General features: G+C 36.1%; 2 protein-coding genes and 1 non-coding gene across 3 annotated transcripts; 1 reads left to right on the plus strand and 2 right to left on the minus strand.

The window, feature by feature from the left end:
* The first annotated feature begins 1,595 nt into the window (after window positions 1–1,595).
* Window positions 1,596–11,496, plus strand: LOC145774254 (amine sulfotransferase-like). Its single transcript, XM_082585449.1, has 7 exons — window positions 1,596–1,859; window positions 3,993–4,103; window positions 5,706–5,815; window positions 7,761–7,902; window positions 8,910–9,025; window positions 9,223–9,388; window positions 9,595–11,496. The coding sequence occupies exons 1-7, from the start codon at window positions 1,625–1,627 to the stop codon at window positions 9,705–9,707; spliced, it is 993 nt and encodes a 330-aa protein (XP_082441575.1). The 5' UTR covers window positions 1,596–1,624; the 3' UTR covers window positions 9,708–11,496.
* Window positions 11,497–14,616: 3,120 nt separating this feature from the next.
* Window positions 14,617–19,676, minus strand: LOC145776877 (CD209 antigen-like). Its single transcript, XM_082588123.1, has 3 exons — window positions 19,511–19,676; window positions 15,901–16,069; window positions 14,617–14,860 (listed from the first exon to the last, which is right to left on the minus strand). Exons 1-3 carry the CDS (start codon window positions 19,674–19,676, stop codon window positions 14,617–14,619), a joined length of 579 nt encoding a protein of 192 aa, XP_082444249.1.
* Window positions 18,624–18,727, minus strand: LOC145785302 (U6 spliceosomal RNA). Its single transcript, XR_014291155.1, has one exon. It is a non-coding gene; the product is annotated as a U6 spliceosomal RNA (small nuclear RNA).
* Window positions 19,677–21,558: the final 1,882 nt, after the last annotated feature.

The following is a 21,558-nucleotide window of genomic DNA, read 5'->3' on the forward strand; positions in this document are numbered from 1 at the left end:
GTGGTGATGCGGTTTTTCACGAGCTTTCGGGGAACAACTCTCTAGGCAAGTGCAAATGATGAGTGAGTTATCATTACTGTTACTGATGAATAAAAAATCCCTGCAGTTTTGCCACTTGCCGCTCGAAGTGAAAAAGTCCGTGAAAAGAAATGCTTGTGAAACTATTGCAAGTTAGTGTCATGTAGGAGAATTTCTTGAAATAAAAGCTTAGAACAAACTTATAATGAAATGTCGAAGTTCATCAAACGGTGCGGTGACTACTGTAAGCCTACTATGTTTGCAGTTACAGTAAGCTACCTACTTTTAATTGCAGACGCGTTTTTTTTAATAACTCATGCAGTTTTGTTATAGTCAGTAGCCTAGGCTAGATACAGCAGTGTAGCGGAGAGTCGTCAAGTTGTATGGGACCTGCACACACAAAACTTGCTAACGTGGGAATCTATATGATTGACTGGTGGTAAAGGTCCCATACTTGATTCAACTGTTTGGTATGAGAAGATAAGGTTCTCATTGTACTAAGTCTTCGGCACTAAGGAGAGTAGGGTGGCCAGTTCCTTTCTCTCGGCGTCTTTCTTGCAGCAATTATGCCCACCCGATTTATTACACCCTAGGTAGAGCCTAGAGGTGAGCGGTGTTTTCAACAACCAGCTTAGCCGGGAGTTGAACCAGGTTTGCATAATTGGAAAGCTAACGCCTTATCCGTTGCGCTATCCCACCACTTATTGATATTATTGACTAGACTAGAGGTTGATATATTTTTGATTTCAAACTCTACGTTAAACGTACTTTTCATCTTTGTATAATGATAGCTAGAAACCAAATTATTATGTTTCAGCCTTGTTTCAAATCATGTTTCAAATGTTCAGTCTGAGTTGACATGGACATGGCGACAAGGTTATGCTTCCTGCTTTGGGTAGACCGAGCTAGTGACTTGCGTGGAAATACTACATTGCTTGCAGAGCAGTGGGTCTCCTAGAAGAGGGTGACAAGAGCACTGTTCTCGCGAGAGAACTGCTCTATCACATAAATTTTTCTGGATGTGATGCTCTCGGCGTTCAAATATTATACCAAATTCAGAACAAACTTTTCATTTCGTCGGCTGCGTTGCCGATTGGTGAGAACGTCTGCGCAGAGTTCGAAGGGACGTGGGTTCGACACAGCTTCACCAAATTCAGAACAAACTTTCTATCCATCGTACACATATTTTAGGCCGTCAGACTACTCGGCATGCGACAACTCGGCAAGTGCTTCAACTCAGCAATTACAGTACATTTCAGCTACTGCCAAGTCAGCAAATGAGATTTACGTGCTCACGTCGGACTTGCTTGGTCATCCCTTGCTAAACTGAATTTACTGATATGTGACATGCCAAGTTATGGCTTGCTCAGTTGTTACTTGCTCAGATTCATCATTTATCAACTTAAACCATTTGCGGAAATATTGCTAACTCAGTTGTCATTTGCTCAGTTGTCGCTTGCTCACTGCTCAGTTCACAACTGCTGGCTTGTAGGAGACTCTAATTTTAGTATTATCAGTTCAGTCAATGTGCAAACAAATTTGACTGATTCAGTTGCCTATTTTGTCTTGCAGAAGTTGTGTAGATGACAATACTTCAAAAAAGGTCATGGAAATGTTCAAACTGTATCAAGGTATATTTTCTGAAAATGACTTTTCTGTCTTAAAAAAGACCGCAGAACTAATGAAAAACTTTTTGCAAAATGAAGTACAAGGTGAAGGCTGGAAAGATTTACAAGGTTATAAATTTATGGCTGGGTTCTCCACTGAAGCTGCGGAATACGCATACAACAATTACCAGCCAAGAAAAGGAGATGTTTATCTTGTGTCGTACCCCAAAACAGGTGAGAATTTGGCCTATGATAAGGACAGCTTACACTCTTTAAGTGTAGGCCTCAAGCGTCAAACTCGGTAACTAAATTTTGTCAATATTTGAAAACATTGCTCAAAGTAGAATAAATACAATTAAAATTCTGAAAAACTTTTTCATTGTTAAAATCCTTATTTAATGATTAGTTTATTCGTTGAATTAACGTTATTTAGTTAGTCGCCCATCAAAATGTAATGCTTTTTTCTGTTGAATGTGTTAACCATAACAATAGTTCAGTGGTTACACCTGGGTTACATGCACGGCTCAAGATCGCGCGGCGCAAGTTCGACTTTCGCAACTGTGTGCGCTTGAGCAACGCATTTTCTTGGCAAGAACACTTCAACAATCGGAAAACTTCACTGCCAATCTCGGTAACTGGCCCTGCGTCAAGAGCCTCTGCAAGTATAGGCTATGCGAAACTACCAGGATTACAAGGCTTTGTCAGTCTGAGGATAAAGATTCAAAACCAAACCAATCATACACATTACACATGTTTTGACAACGTTCGAACTGGAGGCCTGACTGAAGGCCGATGTAGCTTTGATTTTGAACTCTACGCTAAATTTACTTTATTCCCTTTGAAATGATAGTTTTGAGAATCTAAATTGCCAAAGTGTGGTCAATGAATCTCAAATCACTGCAAAACTCCTAAAATTACGATAAAAAATTATAATCTTTTTCCAATTACCAGTATTGCCAGACGCTTTTTGGATTTCCAGTTCAAGTGCCAAAAACTAAGCCGTAATTTGAATGGTAACAATAACACAAAGGTTACTCAAAATTACACAAAATATCAGGGGCTCCATCTACTTTCAGAATTCGGGGGGGGGGGTGATTTTTGGACAGTGGGCTAAAATCGTCATACTCATTTCAACAACAACTTTCAACTCGTCCTAGTTATTCCAACCACCCCAATGAGTGTGGGGGGTGATCACCAGCCTTACCCCTCCCTTGGATGGAGCCCATGCAAAATATAAATAAACACTTAACAGATCGGCCTTCAGTCTAATATTCAGAACGATAAAAACAATCAGATGACATCAGGTTTAATATAAAGCGATTTGAGGAGTGTATGCAACGGTTGATTAACGAAAACATGTTTTTCCCCAATAAAGCATCAAACGTTGTTCTATTATTCATTACTTGATAATCACGGGCACTGATATAACGAGGCAAATTGTGCAATATTCTGAAAGAATCATTGTAAGCAACACGTAATCGTTTTATACTGGAAGATCTAAGCTTGTTCTACAACTGGGATGCGTAAAAAGACATACAATAAGAGCGAAATTACAGACTTTCATCTAAAATAATTTCAAATACAACTGAAACTAGAAAAGAAAAATGGCAAAAACAAATAAAACAAAAAAGGTGTTTAAACGAGAACAAATTACATATGATACATGGCGATCTATACTACTGGCCTTCCCAACGTAGCAACAGCCAAATAATGTGGAGGCCTATTAAGTTTTGGCAACTAACAGGTATTAGGCGTAAAAAAGGCGTCTTTGCATGAATTATTACCAACAAACGAATACTTCTGGATTAGAAAACGAATTTTTTAACATATATAGGCCTACTGAGTGTTTTGAAAGTTGGATCACTCTTGATTTCGTGTACCTTGATTCTGTTGATATTTTGATTCTCATAGTATTCTTAACATGTAGCTATTGTCCTGCTTTCTTGCCACTTATTTAATAATATGACATCTTATAATTACTTTTTAGCATTGTATTTACAATTTTAAGGCTAAAAAACATTACTTGACCGATGAAAATTGCTGATTATTATGTTATAACACTTATCTCAGTTTGTAAATTGAATTTTCGTATAGGCCCCCACATTATTTGGCTGTTGCCAAGTTGGGAAAGCCAGTAGTATAGATCGCCATGATATGATAGGATATCATTGTTAGTGCAAAGAAACAACCAAAGTAACCAACAAGCAGGCTACATTGCAAATTGCGCTATTTGTCATGTAGTTGGTTAAATGTATTCCGGTAGAAAAGAAATACTCGTGTTTGTTAACTGCTATAATATATACAAGCACAAGTTACATTGTGCCATATATAGGTTATATATTATAACATATTTGATAATATTTACAGGGACTAATTGGACAATGGAAGTTATTCAACAAATTTTATTTGAAGATGAACAAGAAAAGAAATTGTACAATGGTTTGCCGTTACCCTTCAAAGTAATAGAAATTGATCCATGTAAGTGTAATGTATTCATGTAAGTGTAATGTATTTATGTAAGTGTAATGTATCAATGTAAGTGTAATGTGTTCATGTAAGTGTAATGTATTCATGTAAGTAAGCCTATAATATATCCACGTACGTATTAGCCTGCAAACTGTCTAGGCGAAAGTGCTTGCTTCTGAAACGGTAGGTGTGAGTTTGCCTCTGTCGATTTAAATCAAAACATTTAAAAAAAATTGTGTTGAATATTATTCTTGCTTGGCAGCCAGCAAATGAATAAATTCGGAATAAAAATCTACTCGGCTGCGCTAATACTGTCTGTTCGCAAAGCGTTGAGAGCAACGTACATTTTTGATGGATACAGCAATGAGCTATATAAAAACACATGGCCTACTAATAAAATCCTCTATAGCCTGTTTCACCCTAAAAGGGGGATCATCAGAAGGTCCTTATTCAAATAGAATCTTAGAATAGAATAAATAATAATAAATAAATAATAACAAATAATAAGAATAAATAAGAATAGAATAAATAGAATTAATATAGATTTTTCCTGCTTGGTTTTTTACTTGGCATTGAGAACTTTTTATAGTATATAGCAGTAGTTCTCAAACTGTGCGTCGCGACGCCCTGGTGCGTCGTTTCACTTTTCCAAGGGCGTCGCAGAATACTTCCGTTTCTTGGCTGAACTCAGTTTAAGATTATAAAAATTAGGTTAAACCTTTGAGGACCGCTGGGACACATGTGTCCCATGCATTTAGCTGATTACACCGCAATCAACTAAATATTTGCCACTGCTGATACCCTAAAGTAGTGTTGGATGTCTATCCTTCAAAAAAAAAAAAAATTAAAAGCTTCGAATCATTTTTCTTGGTGTAATTTCATTTTGAAAACACAGTGAAGAGTTGAGGTTGCAAGTGCGTTTTTTTCCCTTCAAATTTGCGAAGCATAGGCTTATTTATTTACATTTGTCCAGGCTCGAGTCGAAATTTGCAAAATACTTCCCGGAAAAATTTTCAAACTACGAATGGATTCGCAATCCTTTCGTCGTAGGAAATCCGGCAAATTTTTGGATTCAATGAATGACGATTATCCAGGTTTGATGAAAGAAAGCACTGCGAATTATTATCCCATTCGCTACGTTGTATTTATGTGAAGCAAAATTTTCTGCCTTGGTGGTGATAAAACCAAATATCGATCACGAATAAATACTGAAAGAGAAATGCGAGTGGCAATTTCAAAAATTCTCCCAAGATTCAATGAACTAAAAAGCCCACACGTCACATTAAATAATATGCATTTCTTTTTGTTGTTGTATCAATAAACAAAACTTTAATCATAAGTTTTTTCATTTACTTTTATTTGCTGGTGCGTCGCAAGTCCAGAAAACTTTTCCAGAAGCGTCGCAACAAAAAAAAGTTTGAGAACCACTGGTATATAGTAATAGTATTTATTGTTTAGCCTACTAATAATAAATAAATTGAACGTTAATTGAATTGTAATTTATAATTAACAGAACACAATGGATACAACATGTGTTTAATATTTGCATTTCTTAAAGTTTACTGCAATGTGGCTTGTTTTCAATTGTTTATATTTTTACCTCACCATTTTCAGATGAAAAATTTGATATGCTGGATAAACTTCCAATAAAAAGACGGCTGATCGGTTCTCATCTTCCTGCTCCTCTGATCAATCTTGAAAAAATCAAAGAAGTAGACGCAAAGGTAAATAGTTACAGAACTGTAAAATTTATAGCGTAAATATTGAGTAGCCTACTTCTAAGATAATAATAGCTTTTGTAGGCTACGGTAACCTATATTTTTACAGTGCTATTGTGATTGGTCTAGACATGGCCACCTGGAGATGTTGCCTGATTTGTCACATTTTGCAGATTTTGATTATAGCTACTGCTACTGTTTGAGTGACATTTTCTGGAATTATTTTACCTTTAGCTGTCTCCTAATGATGTAAAAGCTTTTTGTTGCCTTGGGGAAGCAGTAGCAAACGAGAAAAAGTTGATAAACGCTGAATCAGACTTTTATTGAAAAATTAACAGTCTGACTACAATCTTGGAAATCAAATTTTCTTTGTCTTTCAACATCTGAGGATCTTAAAACCTATTGTGTCATCTGGGGAAAACAGAAAGCGTAAAAATGTAATTTTTAGAAAAATTTATTTAAACATTCGCCAAAAGTTAGCAAAACCTGGAAATTTCTGCAAAATGTGACAAATCAGGCAGTATCTTTAGGTAGCCATGGTCTAGACTAGACTACTCTAGAGCTTGCTTACCTTATCTCGGCTAACGTCTGTTGGCGAACAACATGGCTATAACCAAAAACGAGCAAAATCATCTTATTTGCATTTGAAGATAGTAAACTTATTACTTAAATGAGCTTCGCCAAAACTCTGCCCATGGTTCTTTATGCTGTATATGTGTCGAATCAAAGTCTTTTCGAGCGCATCTAAATCGCACTTAAAACTCGCTCACCGAGAAACACATCATGAACAATAAATATTGGCCGGGGGCTGCAAACGATTTCGCGGGGGTCTCCCCCTAGAAAATTCTGAAATATTGCATTAAATTTGGTGCGTTCTGAGTATGTTTTTACACCAAATTTTGAAAAAATGCATTCAAACTTTGTTGAAAAGTTGATATTCCTAAGCTGTATTTTATAAAAACTAACAGTATTGCTTTGGAGACAAACTTTACTAGTATTCAGCTTAGCCTTGACTAGCCTAACCGTTGCATACAAGGTTCAAGTGATTATGAGATGCCCTAGCACTTCCTATAACCTGTTGAATACCCTAACTCTACAGCTAACACTTCTACTTTCATGGCTTATTGCTGCAATGCAAAATCAAAACTAACTTTAAAAAGTATGTAAAGTTATTCGGTTAGATAGGGCTGTTTTCCATCCAGCCCCAACAGATTCAAAAATTGCTGTAGAATACCAAAAGAGATGGAAGGATAATTTTTAGCCAATCAGAGCGCTTGAAATCCAGAATCTCGGGCTGCAAAAAAGTTTGCCCAAAATCGGTGTTGCCAAACGAAATTTTTAATATTTTAATTTTCGATCCGCAATTCTTAAGTGAAAAAAGTAACCGGGTCGGAAAAACGCCAGAGGAAAACATGTTTTTCCTCTTCTCTTTCTTTCAGGTAGGGCTGCAGCAACATGGCACCAGCCGCCACTGGTTGGGCGGATAGTCAAATCTATACAACGTCCGCTACAGCCTGTATAATCAAATTGATTTTCCACGTGGCATTTCGATGACCATATACATTATACAGTAGCACACATAGCCTACTGTACGTTAGCATTTAAACTAAAACAATGCAAGACAACATTCACATTCATATAATATTATGAACCGGACTCAGTTTGGCGACACTAGGCGATTTAGCTCAAAGTCACCATCTCTTGGAAGCAAACAACCCATGTTCATGCGCAGTCTGCCACAAGCGGAGATGTCGACTGATGATGATTTTTGAAAATAAAAAAAAAAATTCTTTCATCAGTAGATTTATGTTACCAAATATTTGGATTAACAACCCGCAATCCACACAGCAAGATGCAGAAGACATTTTCCTATTTAAATCAATACAATTTGTAAATGTGGTGCATAGAATACGTTGGATTTGTTTATTAAACGAATATTATCATTTGACAGGTTGTTTACGTACTCCGGAATCCAAAAGACCAAATAGTTTCTTGGTATAAATTTGCGCAGAAAATGCCACAAAGTAACCTTGAGTCAATCAAGTCGATGGTTAATTCTGGTTGGGACACTTTTTTCAACCATGTTATTAACGGTAAGTGAGATTTTATTGTTCAGAATTTTAGCGTATAGAGCTTATTATAGCCTTTAATGACGTTGTTTTTAAGTTTTTTATCACATATTGGTGAAATCAATGGTGTGACGTCATGAATGTCCAGGAAAATCTTCCACTTGGTCAAATTAAGACTTTTCACTTCTAATTTAGTATCTTTCTTTCGTCATCAGGAAAATAACTTAATTCATCTGAAAAAACAAAAAGCGACAACAAAAATGTTGTTGTCTTTTTTGTTTTTTTAGATGAATTAAGTTATTTTCCTGATGAGAGCAGAAAGTTTTGCCGAAAACGTTTGAATTTTGTCTTTCAATGCCTGATACTAGACTGAACGCCTTATTACTATACAACAAACTCATCGTGGTGGTTATTATCTTTTAGTATTTATCTTTTATTTTGTGTATTGTTCATGAATTACGCAATTCAATCCCATCAAGTTACTAGCAATTATTTGTCTATGGTATATCTTTCTGTCTATCAGTCTATATTAGTCAATTCATTTACCAACCAACTAACTGAAAGAAGTTAAATAACATGATGCGTAACATAGCATTTTGTATGCTTAGTTGATTTCAGCAACATGGTCCTGTGTTTTGCCATGCTAGACAGGTAGTCACTATACCTGGTCTAGCTCACTGAAAAAGTCAGTCGTGTCTAATTGACGAAACGTCGGAATAAAGCAGATTGTCACTTTATAGATGTCGTGATAGTTTAACTTAATTTGCACCAGTAAAACGCATCATGCTATTTAACTAAATGCGTGGTGAACAGCCTATAGTTCAATTTTCAGCATGAATGAAGTTTTGTAAAATAATATAATAATTAAAAATTACATCCTCAACCGTAAATAAAGCCATACTAAGTTTTATAACTGGCCTAACTATAAAAAATGACAAAAATGAAAAGGACATGAAAAATTATACAAAACAGCAATAAAGAAAACAATACATAACTTTCAGCGGGTTTAGTTTTAACATTTTGGTGTGCAGGTACCTTTCCAATGATGTCAAAACCAGGTGAATGGTATCCTGAACATATTCTTTCATGGTATCAACATTTGGACAAAAAGAATGTTTCCTTTGTTTTCTTTGAAGATATGAAAAAGGTCTGATTGTGTTTTTTGTCTTATTCTGTGTTGTCAAAATTGCGTTTTTATTTCTATAATCCGCATAACGTTGATTGTAGCCTATTACAAAATCTTATGCACCCAAACAAATTTTGCATTAACGTTAGAATTTTTCTTTTAGCTTTTTGTAACAGTACTTTGTAACAGTTTTAATATATTTATCATTTTCTTAACAGGATCTTGTGGGGCAAGTAAAGGCACTGGCCCAGTTCTTAGAAGTACCATTAACAGATGAGCGAGCTTTGAAAATTGCAGACGCGTGCACGTTTGATCAAATGAAGGAAAGGAGAACACAGAGCGAAGCCCCAGAAGCAGAGGTGCTTGGAATTATTATGCGAAAAGGTAGTTGCATAAGTCAACATACAAGCAGATTTATAGTTAATTTTAACGTATTTTCCGAACAAATTTAAACATTTTTAGCACTATTTCTAAGCTTTAATTTGAAAATGTATATTTGTTTATTGAGTAATAGGCTACTGCTACGGAATGAGAAGATACCAAAACATCTGCTACTGTATTTGTTATATATCTTAAAAACATATCTTTAGGTGGAGTTGGTGGATGGAAAGACTACTTCACTGTGGCCCAATCGGAACGCGTGGATGCGATCTTCAACGAGAAATTTAAAGACACTAAGATTAAATTCACATATCAGTTTTAATAATCTTATTCTTGCCTGATCAAGCCAATAATTTTATTGATGCATACAATTCCTATTTTAGGCTAGTTCAAACTACCTTTTTCGGTCAAAGTTTCTCATATCTCTTTGCATAAAAATCTTTAAATGTTTTGATTTTCGTATTCACGCTACTGTCTCCTCCAGCTAAGTTTAATGACATAACTTACTGTATCATTGTTTGAGCGTTAATTAATGTTGAAAATAAATCTTTTGTAGATCTGTTGTGCCTACCTACCAGTGATGAGTTTGATTTCGTACAAAACTTCACATATTATTTGTTGCAAACCTTTCTTGCTGTATTGTAGTGGTCTAAATTACTTTTTTCATGTCCCACTAGCTTTATAGAGTTGCTTAAACCAGGGCTTCCCAAAGTGGGGGTCGCGACCCCTTGAGGGGTCGCAGAAAGTATACAAATTTTACACAACGCACTGCATATTAACACATGTGCAAGATGCTGTGAAAGTTATTAACTTTATTACAAGTCGTGCACTCATAGGCTACCTGTATTTTGTAAATTTATATAGTGAAATATGGAATAGGAGTTTAAAACCCTCTTTGCTGCATTGTAAATGAGGATTTCAAAACTAAAACCAATGCTTTAAAAAAGTTATTATTGTTAAAAAATTAATTCATGATTTTTCCAACGGAAAAAAGTTTAGACTTTGTCCGCCGTTTTGTAAAGACGTTCTTGGAAAGGCTTTTCAAATTATGCTATTTGTCAGGTTTGCTTGAAAAAGGGGTACGAATTGAAACTGTTCTTCCAAGGAAAAAACATCTATGTTTTTACATTGACATCTAAAGTTGGAGTGTTCATCAAAAAATTAAACATCTAGAAACAAAAGATTGAAAATGATTCATCTGAAATATTCTATATTTCGCATTGTTTATCCTTTTAACCGTAAAGGGTCGCTGAAAATTTTATGAGATTAAAAGGGGTCGCGAGCAAAAAAGTTTTGGAAGCCCTGGCTTAAACCACACCCTTTTTTCTCTTATGACCTTTATTGGACTACTAACATAGCTCAACGTTCAAAAATATTATTCGAATAATCTATGGTTTATAAATTGGCAAGGTGAGTGTAGCATTAGAATGTAGGCGGGAGGGGGCAATAAAAGGAAACTGGTTAACACGGCTCTTTAGAGATAGCCTACTACCTGAATTATTGCATTCTGTAGATTTTCCAGTTTTTCTATTTTCAAGAAAATTTGATTTATAAAATTTTTGTCAGACTGCTAGCTGATGGAACGTCTCTACCTTACTTTTTTCAGTATTTTACTGCTTCTCCAAGGCAAAAAAAGCTTTTATATCATAAGTCAGCAAACAGTAAATCAAACCTCAGAAAATTTCAGTCAGTCACTAGAAACAACGGTAGTCAAAATGTGACAAATTCGGACACTTCTCCAAGGAGCCAATTAAGTATTTAGTAGTAACATTTAGTAGCCACATCTCCAAGTATTTACCAATCATCTTGTATGAGCACGTCGTATTCTCCTACCCCATACTAGAGAACATAATGTAGCATTAGTTTTTCTTAATCATTCTCGCTGTTGAACTCATTCACTAACTCATTTCACTTCGTGCCTCTTGTTCCCTTGCTTGTTGATTCTATCGGATGTCATTCCCCCACGCAGCATGGATCAAACAAATTTCAAAAGGGATGTATTTGCGCTATTTGGCATGATAGCTGTACAAAACATTTGCAATATGTGCATTTTTTGTATACTGCTTGAGTGATAATATTTATGTTAGCCTTATGTAAATAAAACAGCTGAACAAAAATCAGTGGGTTGCAATTCATTGAGGAGCACAAAGTGATGTATTGGTAAGATTTATACTGTTAAAACCCTCATGAAAAATACTTCTTATGTTAATTATAGATCATGTGATATTGCGAGTCATTTGAAGAATACTTTTTAACATGACAACATAGACTATCCAGTTTTAAGACGAGATTTTGACTGATGACAGTGAAAATATAAATGCTTGCAAATTTTCATTTGCGTCACTAGCGACACATCTATGGGTAAATTTGCTACTGACACTTTGTTATTTGCTAGTTTGAACTATCTTCTGTTATTCTTTTACAATTGTTAACTGTTTTGTTGATTAAAATTAACATGCTACCCTATCCGTTCTTAGTTCACATAATATTTTAAGTAGGCTACAACTTTAGTCAAAAACATGCATACGGTCGCTAGCAACCCAGTTAGGTAATAATGATTGGCGAAACACCCAGCTGAAAGGCTGAAGCAAGATATTTGTCGTATGTAGTGTAGGATGGAAGAATGTTCATCAAAAAAATTGCTTAAAGTTGTCAACTGTTTACAATGAGACGTTGGTGCTATTACTGATAGCGTGAGGTCTACCGCCATAGGTCGCCTACGCACAGGGGCGGACCCAGAGGGGGGCGATCGCCCCCCCTAAAACCCAAGAAAGTAGCTTTATTGTTCATTTATATGTATACGATTTGGAAAACAACATGTCGAAAGCAATGCTGAATAAGTCTTTCGCCATCTTCAAAGATTAGGTTAGGCTAGGGTAGGCTATAATAATAACATAGTATAAGGCTATTATTTCATCGCAGAGTCTAATTACCGAACGAAATTACTAAAATTTAAAAAGTTACTAAACTTTTTGCCGGCACTGTAGAGCATAGCCAGAAATCCCTTAGCCTAGATAAGTTGGTTGACGGAGCAGATTTTTGGTTGACGGAGCAGTTGACGAACCAATGGTTTTAGTTCCACGTCTGACCGTCAAAGTTGCAAAACCTGCTCCGTCAACCAACCTAGCCTATCTGGAATTCTACCTTGAAATTGCATCTAGAAACAGCAAAGCTCAATTTTTTTTCAATGAGACTTTAGCATCTTGACAGCTAACATCATTGCTACCACGAAATTGCTCAAGTACCGACCCGATAGCATTGACAAAAGTCATTTGGTGGAATCTGCTCTATGTTCAGAGAACCAACTATGGAAGGAGAAGTGGGAAAATAAAACTGTTCTGGCGACTGCTGCAGTCTTACCGATGACTGCAGAAGAAGCTTTACAACCGTGTGATAAAAATGTGTACACAATCGTACACTCTCTTCTAAAAATACTATTAACCTTGCCAGTCAGCGTAGCATCAGCCGCAAAAAGCTGTTCATTTCTTCGGTCGTTGAAAACCTGGCTGAGGAACAACATCGGCGAGGAAACACTGAATGGATTGGCCTTACGATACCAGCATCGGGACATTTTAATTGACACAGACTCCGTGATAAATCGATTTGCCAACAGTAGAAACCGCAAACTTGACTTTGTGTTGTAGTCAAAGGTACGACACCTGTTAGTGTTACTCGTACCGGCAAAGTAGCTTTTATTTTCATTTTATTTGTGAAGTCCACAGAAATAGTTGTTTCTGTTATTGTTAGTCTCTTTTTTGTCTGGTGCAGCGACCGTGCATGACACGTTTTAAGGAGGACTAGGCCTATATCTTTTGGTCGTCATTAAATTATGTTTAGCTGCCATTCTATTGTACAAATTGTAGTGTTTCGCTGGTCCAAAATAAAAATTTACAATCGATACCTAGCCTATAGTGGCGATTCTACGGGGGGTGGAGCATAACCCAGTGTTTTGACCTGGCCCCCACTTTTGTTGCTCATTATATGTTGAATGTATGCATAACCTTTCCTCATTGCTCTTTGTAACAATTCAAAACTTGTCAGAGGAATAAAACCTCGAAGTTATATAGTAAGTCTATAACCTCAATGTTTGCATCAATATTGGGAAGACAGAATTAGGCTACCTGTTATTATCTTTCCGAGGTCAATTTTTAAATTGCCGTGAAACAATCAAGAGTGAAACCTTCAGTCTCAACTATAAATGCGGCTAGGTTGCTCAGGCTTCAACTTGACGTGGCAAGGGTATATCAGCTCTTCATCCCTCCCTTTGTTAAACAACAGCATTGTTGAAGGTTTTTTAAGTTATAGAATTTCAATTTCTCATAATTTGTGTTCGAAATGCTCTCGGAACTCATCAAATTCAACCTAAATTTTCTAGGGGAGACCCCCGTCGTTGTTTGTGCCGGGCTGATCACTTGCCTAAATAACAATGACATCGCCCCCCCCCCCTAACGTTAATACCTGGATCCGCCCCTGCCTACGCAAGTAGCCTGATGACTGCAGCATGACCATATTCAAACTTATCGAAATGTAAGGATGGTTGGTTTGCTTAGTTTTGAATCTTTATCCTCGGACTGATAAAGCCTTGATAGGTTATTCCTGGTAGTTTCGCATACTTGCAGAGGCTCTTGACGCAGGGCCGATTACCGAGATTGGTAGAGTAAAGTTTTCCGATTGTTGAAGTCTTGTTGCCGAGAAATTATTCCATTTACTGTAGGTGCCGATGAACGGAGAGCAGTCCTTAGAATCCGTTGCTCAAGCGCACACAACGAGAGTCGAACTTGCTCCGCGTGATCTTGAACCGGGCGCCTAACCACTGAGCTAACGGGACGGATATGTAATGTCATGATTTCTTTTGTTTGTTTCGTTGGTAAATGATTAACTAACTAATTATAAATATAATTATTAATTTACGTCATGAGAGATAATGTGTGATATACGTTGTGATATAAAATTACCGCAATAAATTAGTTAAATGTTATGTTAATGTTTATCCACATAAAATGTAGCTACAATGTATCACATAATCACACCAACGATTCATTTCAAAGTTGATTCACAATTCATCAAAAAAAGTTAGGCTACTGAATTAACAGGGATGTTTAATTACACTTCGAAGTGTAAAAATAAATAACAGCATTGTGGCGAATGGTGACCATACTTAGGCTAAATATCTTTCAGCAATAAATCAGAGAATTTCTATTGTCATTCAGGAATGTTAAGAACCAAAGGGTTTAATTCCATTCCTTCTCGCATAAAGCGGCCTGTGCAGAGGCGCAAGAATGATCGTAATTGTACAGGTCGGGTCCCATAAATCCGCAGTCGTGTGGAACTCCACCGTTTGGTTCATTCAATCCCCAATAATTTTCACCAGCAGTCAAAATGTCTCCATTAATCCATTTCCACGTGCCTTCAATCTCTGCATCGGTCATCCCGATAAATACAGTGGATTCGAGGTCTAAAGCATTTTTGATGATTCTAAGAAGACAGTGAACAAAGTGTTTCAACATAAGAAATTAGTAGGACAATACACTGTGGCCTACAGCAAATATGTGTCAGCCACTGCTTTGGTCGCTGCGCTTTGGTGAGATATACATGGTAATTTCTGACGTTTAAGTTATAAAATCATTATATCCTTTTCTACCATAGCAAAAATAATGTAGTAGCCGTATACTTCCAAGAAAAGAAAGAAAATTATCGGTTGCTGTTTCCACGTGGTGAGGACACTAGCACAATGTTTAGAAAGAAAATGGCGGGGCCGTACGTGACTGCGGACACACGGCGGTTTCCTTGCTATTTCCGTCCACTTAATCTAGATCTAGATCAATGCTCTTCAACAGGGCTTCTTCAGAACATTAAAATGGCGGAACATGGTGGGGTTCCGTGACTTTAAATGGTTCTGCGAAGATTCCTCGTTTTTTTAAGGAAATTCATTTCTTACTTCAGTATATTCACACGTCATTCTAAATTTTAGATCACTGTGCCACATTCACACTCTACAGTGAGTAGGCCGGTTAGTTAAAGAAGAAGTTGTGCAGTCAATAGCCGAAAAAGTAAGCTAAGATTGATTGTTGTTGTGCAACTTGTTCATTGTTATGCTATTAACAAAAACGCTATAGCTTTTAATTTTAATTAGTTGGGTGTCTGCGACAAACGCGAAAGCAAATCAAGGCTTCTGCGATAACAAAAGGGTTAAAGAACGCTGATCTCGATCTTTACCAACCGGAAATTAGCCTGGAAGCGACAAAAAAAGATCTTGGTGGTGCTTTGAGAAAAAATTGCATATAATGAAAATGAAAAAAATTGTTAATCAGGGTTTAAAGTGTCGAAATTCTCTTTTTTTCAATGAAAATGAAACTTATAAAAGCAGTCCACACGTTTTTAAATACATCATCTAGCCTACTTGCTCACGCAGTTAGCTATACAAATACGTAGGCAATCTATTTCGAATACGTGCACTGCTGTTGACAATGATAATCTTATAAACGTATAGCCTACACATGCACGCTATATTTTACCTTCTAGTTCCCAAGTCTCTGATACCGTAAACTGCTATCTCAGCTCCATAGCTGCTACAAAGCGCTTTGCTGGCAGTGTAGTCTTGTGTGGTAGCCAACAGTTTGTATTGATATCCATTGAACAACCCAATCCACCCATCATCTAACTTTTGAAATCCATTGCGCATTGCTAAGAAAAGAGTTAGATCATCATTAAATCGTGTATCAACATGTTATATGCCAACATGCTATATATGCCAACATGCTACATATGCCAACATGCTATATGAGACGACCGTACGGTCTACTAGTCAATTGCCACCCGTCAACATGCCATAATCCGTACGAGTCAAGTCACACGTATTTATCTTGAGATTGGCAATCATATTTCATCGAGTCTTTGCTTATGACGTTTAACAGAACGATTCCTGTTAGCTTAAATGTCTGTGTATTTAGCCTACTTGGAGAAAAAACTAGTGCTCAGTTTAAAAAAACGTACCACATTCAAATAGATTGAATATAAGTTATATGAATTGCTTCTAGTTCAAATTTCAGCTTATGCTGTGAACAATGTTCTTCACTGAACATGGTGGAAGAGAGATCAAATACTTGATATCAGGCATTTGTGGATAAAACAACTAATAAGAGCAGTTGGGTCAGTTATGCTGTAATATTAACATTCAGATGTGGTGAATGTTCAAATGTAGATTACCATTTGAATAGCATTATTTTTGCAGCACATGTTGGTTTTGTAAATCACCTGAAAAAGTTGATTGCAATCGTGCCTCGAATGCTGAAATGTTATCTGAAATACGAATACAAATGCTGTGTAAAGAAGCTTAAAACAACGGTCATAAAATCGAGAATTTTATTTTGTATTTGACTTCGAGTACCCAGCTGTTGTTTGCTGATCTAGCCTAACACCTGTTCATCATTGCCTACCATCCTTTATTTCAATCTATATCGCTAAAGTAGCCTATAATACAGTATCATATCAGTTTACCATGTAATCAGATTAGGCAGAAATCATGATTTTGAGTATATCTTACTAACCCAATGTAACCCATTGATTAGACAGTTAGACACAATTACTTGTCCAAAGACAAACTCGAACCTACACATGGATGGAGCTATTTTGATTTAGTTTTGTCTATCAGCATATCGTAGCCTGTCTATAAAAGACAATCAAAAGAAAACATAAAAAGGCAAGTCAACCCTGAAGTTTGAGCTCTTGACTAAGGGTAGTGAACCAATAAGTTGCAGTAGCGTTGACATGGCGATTTAGAGACCAACAATCTTCCCAAAGGGCCTAGAAATTTGAAGAAACCACCGCGTATTCTTTGGATATAGCCTACTTTAGTTTGGTGCCTTTTTATCAGAAGGGCGTTAATTTGAGGGCCGATGATTTCATTGGCATCTGGGTCAAATTATCCCAGACAGCCCTGATAGGCCTACACTGTGTTCATTCATATTATCATACAAGTAGCAATTTCTTTAATTTTTTGGATATTTTTATCTTACATTCCATGTTTTACGTTGTATAGATAGCCAAAGCCAGTAAAACTTATAATAACTATATTAAGATATTATATATTACTATATAGGCTAAAACAATGAAAACTATTAATACTACAAAAAGTGCTCAATGCTAAGCAAAAAAACAAAGCAGAGCGAATTAAATCAAATATAGTTATTACTATCTGAATTCTTAACAGCTTGTTTCACCTAAAAGAGAATCATCAGAAGGTTCATATTCAAATAGAACTATATAGGCTATATTAGGCTATATTATATTACATGATTATTATATCATATGATATATTATAATAACTTATATAATAACATGTTTAACTTATTACCTGATTGAGTTTTCAGTTGTTTTTGCAGTGACAATATTTCATCTGAAACAATAATTTCACAAAATTGATCGAAAACATAATCACTTATTCAGTAATCACATTTAAATTTGCAATAACATAATAGACGTGGATGGAAATCCCATTTATCTACTATTAATCTCCCTTTACATCACTTATATTTTACTTCAATAAATGATAAATAAATATAACATATTATGCTTATGGAGTAAAATATTTCAAAATGAGATCCAAAATATGTTTTCTCATAGAGTCATTACTTAAATAAGTTTTATTTCATTATCCATCACGTAGCCTATAGTGAATAAAGTGCAGAAAATAGCCTAGTTCAGGGGTCACCAAATGGCGGCCCGCGGGCCGCATGCGGCCCGCCACGCTGTATCGCTGCGGCCCGCGGAAGGTATCAGCGTACAAGTATAACAAAAAATACTTTTCTTAAGGAGTTAAAGAGCATGAAGGCAAAAAACACTTTCCGAGAAGCATATTTTCGCTTTGCATACGATTCCACCGACCAACCAATAAGATTATAGTTCTTGGTGGGGGTTGCTTAAAGTTATTCCAATGCGATGTCTAGCCACACTGCCCCAGTGGTTGATTAAAACGTCTGTTTTCGAATTTCGAAATTGTCTGTGAGCATAGGGTTGCTTATTTTAAGTTTGCAAGTGCCACGTAAACACTAGTGTGCGTTTCACCGTTATTGTGTTTCCTGAGCAGTATGACCTTTATGCAAGTTTTTGTTGGCAAAATAGGTCGGTGTGCCAACTCAATTTATAATAAATTGGCAAAATATTATATATAAATTTAAAGACGTTTTCTGATTGTATTATGAAAATATTTAGCTTAGTATCGCAAAACGTTTTTTTTTTAAGAAATATGGAACGCTTCACGATTTTGCGTGTCATCCTTGCGCAGGGCCATGCTAATCTTCTCTGTATCGGTCCAATTTTAGTATATGTTCTGCCGAAGCAAGTATTGCAAAATGTTGTTAATCAACAGTTCTTGCCATGCTGATAAGCACCGTAAGTGAGAGTTGTCAATAATAAAGGAAAGACGGTTTTATAGACTCTCACAAAAAGGATGAAAAACCAAATCATTGCTTTTTTTAGAAAGAAGACTGTTCATGAATTACGATAGAATTACAATTTTTCGGTGATTTCCCCAAGCGTTTGTTTCATGGTACCTGGTTTCTTTTTCCATGTTATTGGAGCCTCTTTTTCGCTGATATGTTTGCAGGTCACTATTGTTGCCTGTATTGCGATGTGTCAAACATTTCCTTGTTTACTGAAACTGTTAATTGCAAGATATCTTTTGCGAAGCGAAGTAACAACACCACTCTTGCTTGGCGATGAATATTCTGATGAAACCGCTCGCCTCGCTATAAGTGCACAAAACAAGTGGCCTCGTTTATTAGGCATTGTTAAAAAAAGTCAAAAGTGTTGTAAAAGGAGCTTGGCCTGGCAGTAGCTTTGTTCGATTAATTTTGTTGCTGCGGTATTCTAACATAAATATGAACAACATGTAACGCTGGATACTGGGTACGAAATGCGTTCTTTTCTAGCATAAGCGTCAACCTACATAAAATTTTATTAGTGCGGCCCGCCACAGCTCTCCTTAGTGCCAAAGTGGCCCGCATGCAAAAAAGGTTGGTGACCCCTGGCCTAGTTGGACATAAAGTTATGTATGAGTTATCGTTAATAACTTCAGACGCTAGTTTCTTATTGCATTAGTACATGTGCCCAGCAATATAGGATTACCTTCATATTGTCTCACAACAACATTTTGTCTCAGGCAAGTTGGATCGTCAGAAGCTGATGTCTTCTTGTAGAAGCGGTATACTCCTGCAATTCTTTCCTCTCTCGCAACGGTTGTCAGACTAAACGGCAGTAGAAGAAAGAGTGTAGCAATGACTTTTATCAACATATTATTAAGACAAAATGCTCAGCAATGTTAAGATAATTGCGAAGTCTTTTAAATATTTCCGTCTAAGATGAGTACAAATATTTTAGTGCCTAAATTTTGTATAATGAGGCTTGGTAATACATGGAAGACATAGATGAGTGAAAGTATATGGAAGATTCCTTTGATGCTCACAAACTTTTATGTTTTTATAATTTTATTTAATCTGTCCCACATACCATCTCCTGATTGTAGGACTGCACCAATGTAAAGACTACGTGACTTAAGCTCAAAAGACTACAAACAGAATTCGGCGTTTCTAATTTAGTATACAAAATATTAGTGGTGTAGCGTGACCCTTTTTTGGGTGTTTACTTTTTTCAGCAATGTCAACCACATCTACTTGTATTTAAATATCTCTGAATCAACCGCATCACCCCCACTGTATTTTTTTCTTCAGTTTTTAAGTAGACTATATGTTTAAAACTTTTCGAAAACGTGTCGAAAACGTTTGAGTTATTACGTTTTGTTTTGTGTGTAATACATTATGTTAAACCCTCGGATACTTTGTTTTGCTTGTCTATGGCTCACAAAAGCAAACTCTCTACCAAGTTTCATATGTTTGAAGTTTGCTAAAAAAAAGTGAACTGCAAAATATAAACTTTTCATCACAATGCGACGCATCATAGATAGATCCAGATAAGGATACATTTTATTTTCATGACAACGCTGACTTCCCCGGCCATATAGACAGTGGCGTAGCTAGGGAATATGCCGGAATGTGCCGCCCGGGGCGGATTCAGATTTTGCCACCCCTTCAAGAAAAAGCATGTGAAAATGAAATGCGTTTTTTTTTATCAGATTATAATCAAAATCAGAAATCGTAGTCTGATAGTGCCGCATATCTTTACGTCATACAAATAGGCCTACCACAATTTCTAAGAAATTATCTTGTGTTTATAACCCTAATCCTGCCATTCTAACTCGTACTGTTTTCGCTAATATTACATTGTTATAAATTTAATTTGCTATAGTTTTTAACGCTTCCATTGCAAAAAATGAAATTAATTTTAAGAATAAAAATCTTTAAAATAGATAAATATAATTAAACAACAAAAATCGTACGAGTTCATAATTTTCGTAAGTTTAATAACCGAACCTCCCATGCAAGAACGCAATAAAGACTCAAATTAATAACAGCTTTATTGTGTTGAAACGTGGCCAAGTGGTTGAGACCGGCATACTAGAAATTGCAGTATAACTGTGGCGGAGCTTGATTCCCACTTGTCAAGGACGTCTACAATTCCAATCAAGTTGGAAGTTTGATTCTTCCTCAAAACTACCAATCTCAAACAAGGGTGAAACTTGAGTACGGCGTCTTCTCTTCTTGATCGAGCCTCAATGAATGAGAAGAGGAAATTGTAGGAAAAAGCTTGTAATGTATAAACTTAAGGTACATTTACTAAATTACGTTAATAATATGTTTTAAACAACATATTGTAATCAAAAACTTACTTTCAATAACTATCTTAGTCATAAAATGTATCTTTGAGGAAAAACGAAGTTGAAGTTTTATAAAATTACAACAAATCACGGTGATAAAATCAAATTTTAAGTAGTGTGCTTCGATTGTTTTGCCTGTTTTATTCCATTATGCAACTTTACCATATTTAGAACAAACCCACAGCATCCTCATTTTGCAGTTTAAAAGCACAAGAAGGCAAGACGGATACAAAAATGTAAACAGACAGATGACAACACTAGATAGCAGCATTTATATATTTTACACACAAATCTAGCAAGGTGTAAAATTTTAAAACTATTCGATTGTTATAATTTATGTGAAATGTAAGTTTTCGCGTTATTCTCTCTTGATCAAGCATCTCGCTGTGATGCAGGCTATCTT

This window comes from Aplidium turbinatum, chromosome 1, assembly GCF_918807975.1.
Source record: "Aplidium turbinatum chromosome 1, kaAplTurb1.1, whole genome shotgun sequence".
Classification (NCBI taxonomy): domain Eukaryota; kingdom Metazoa; phylum Chordata; class Ascidiacea; order Aplousobranchia; family Polyclinidae; genus Aplidium; species Aplidium turbinatum.

Coding starts and splice junctions, on each gene's coding strand:
- LOC145774254 (XM_082585449.1), top strand. CDS start 1,625: ATGGAAATGTTCAAACTGTATCAAGGTATATTTTCTGAAAATGACTTT. Junction 7,903..8,909: donor TTTCAACCATGTTATTAACG/GTAAGTGAGATT, acceptor TTTGGTGTGCAG/GTACCTTTCCAATGATGTCA. Junction 9,389..9,594: donor TGGAATTATTATGCGAAAAG/GTAGTTGCATAA, acceptor ACATATCTTTAG/GTGGAGTTGGTGGATGGAAA.
- LOC145776877 (XM_082588123.1), bottom strand. CDS start 19,676: ATGTTGATAAAAGTCATTGCTACACTCTTTCTTCTACTGCCGTTTAGT. Junction 16,070..19,510: donor TGTTGTGAGACAATATGAAG/GTAATCCTATAT, acceptor CTCTTTTCTTAG/CAATGCGCAATGGATTTCAA. Junction 14,861..15,900: donor AGAGACTTGGGAACTAGAAG/GTAAAATATAGC, acceptor CTGTCTTCTTAG/AATCATCAAAAATGCTTTAG.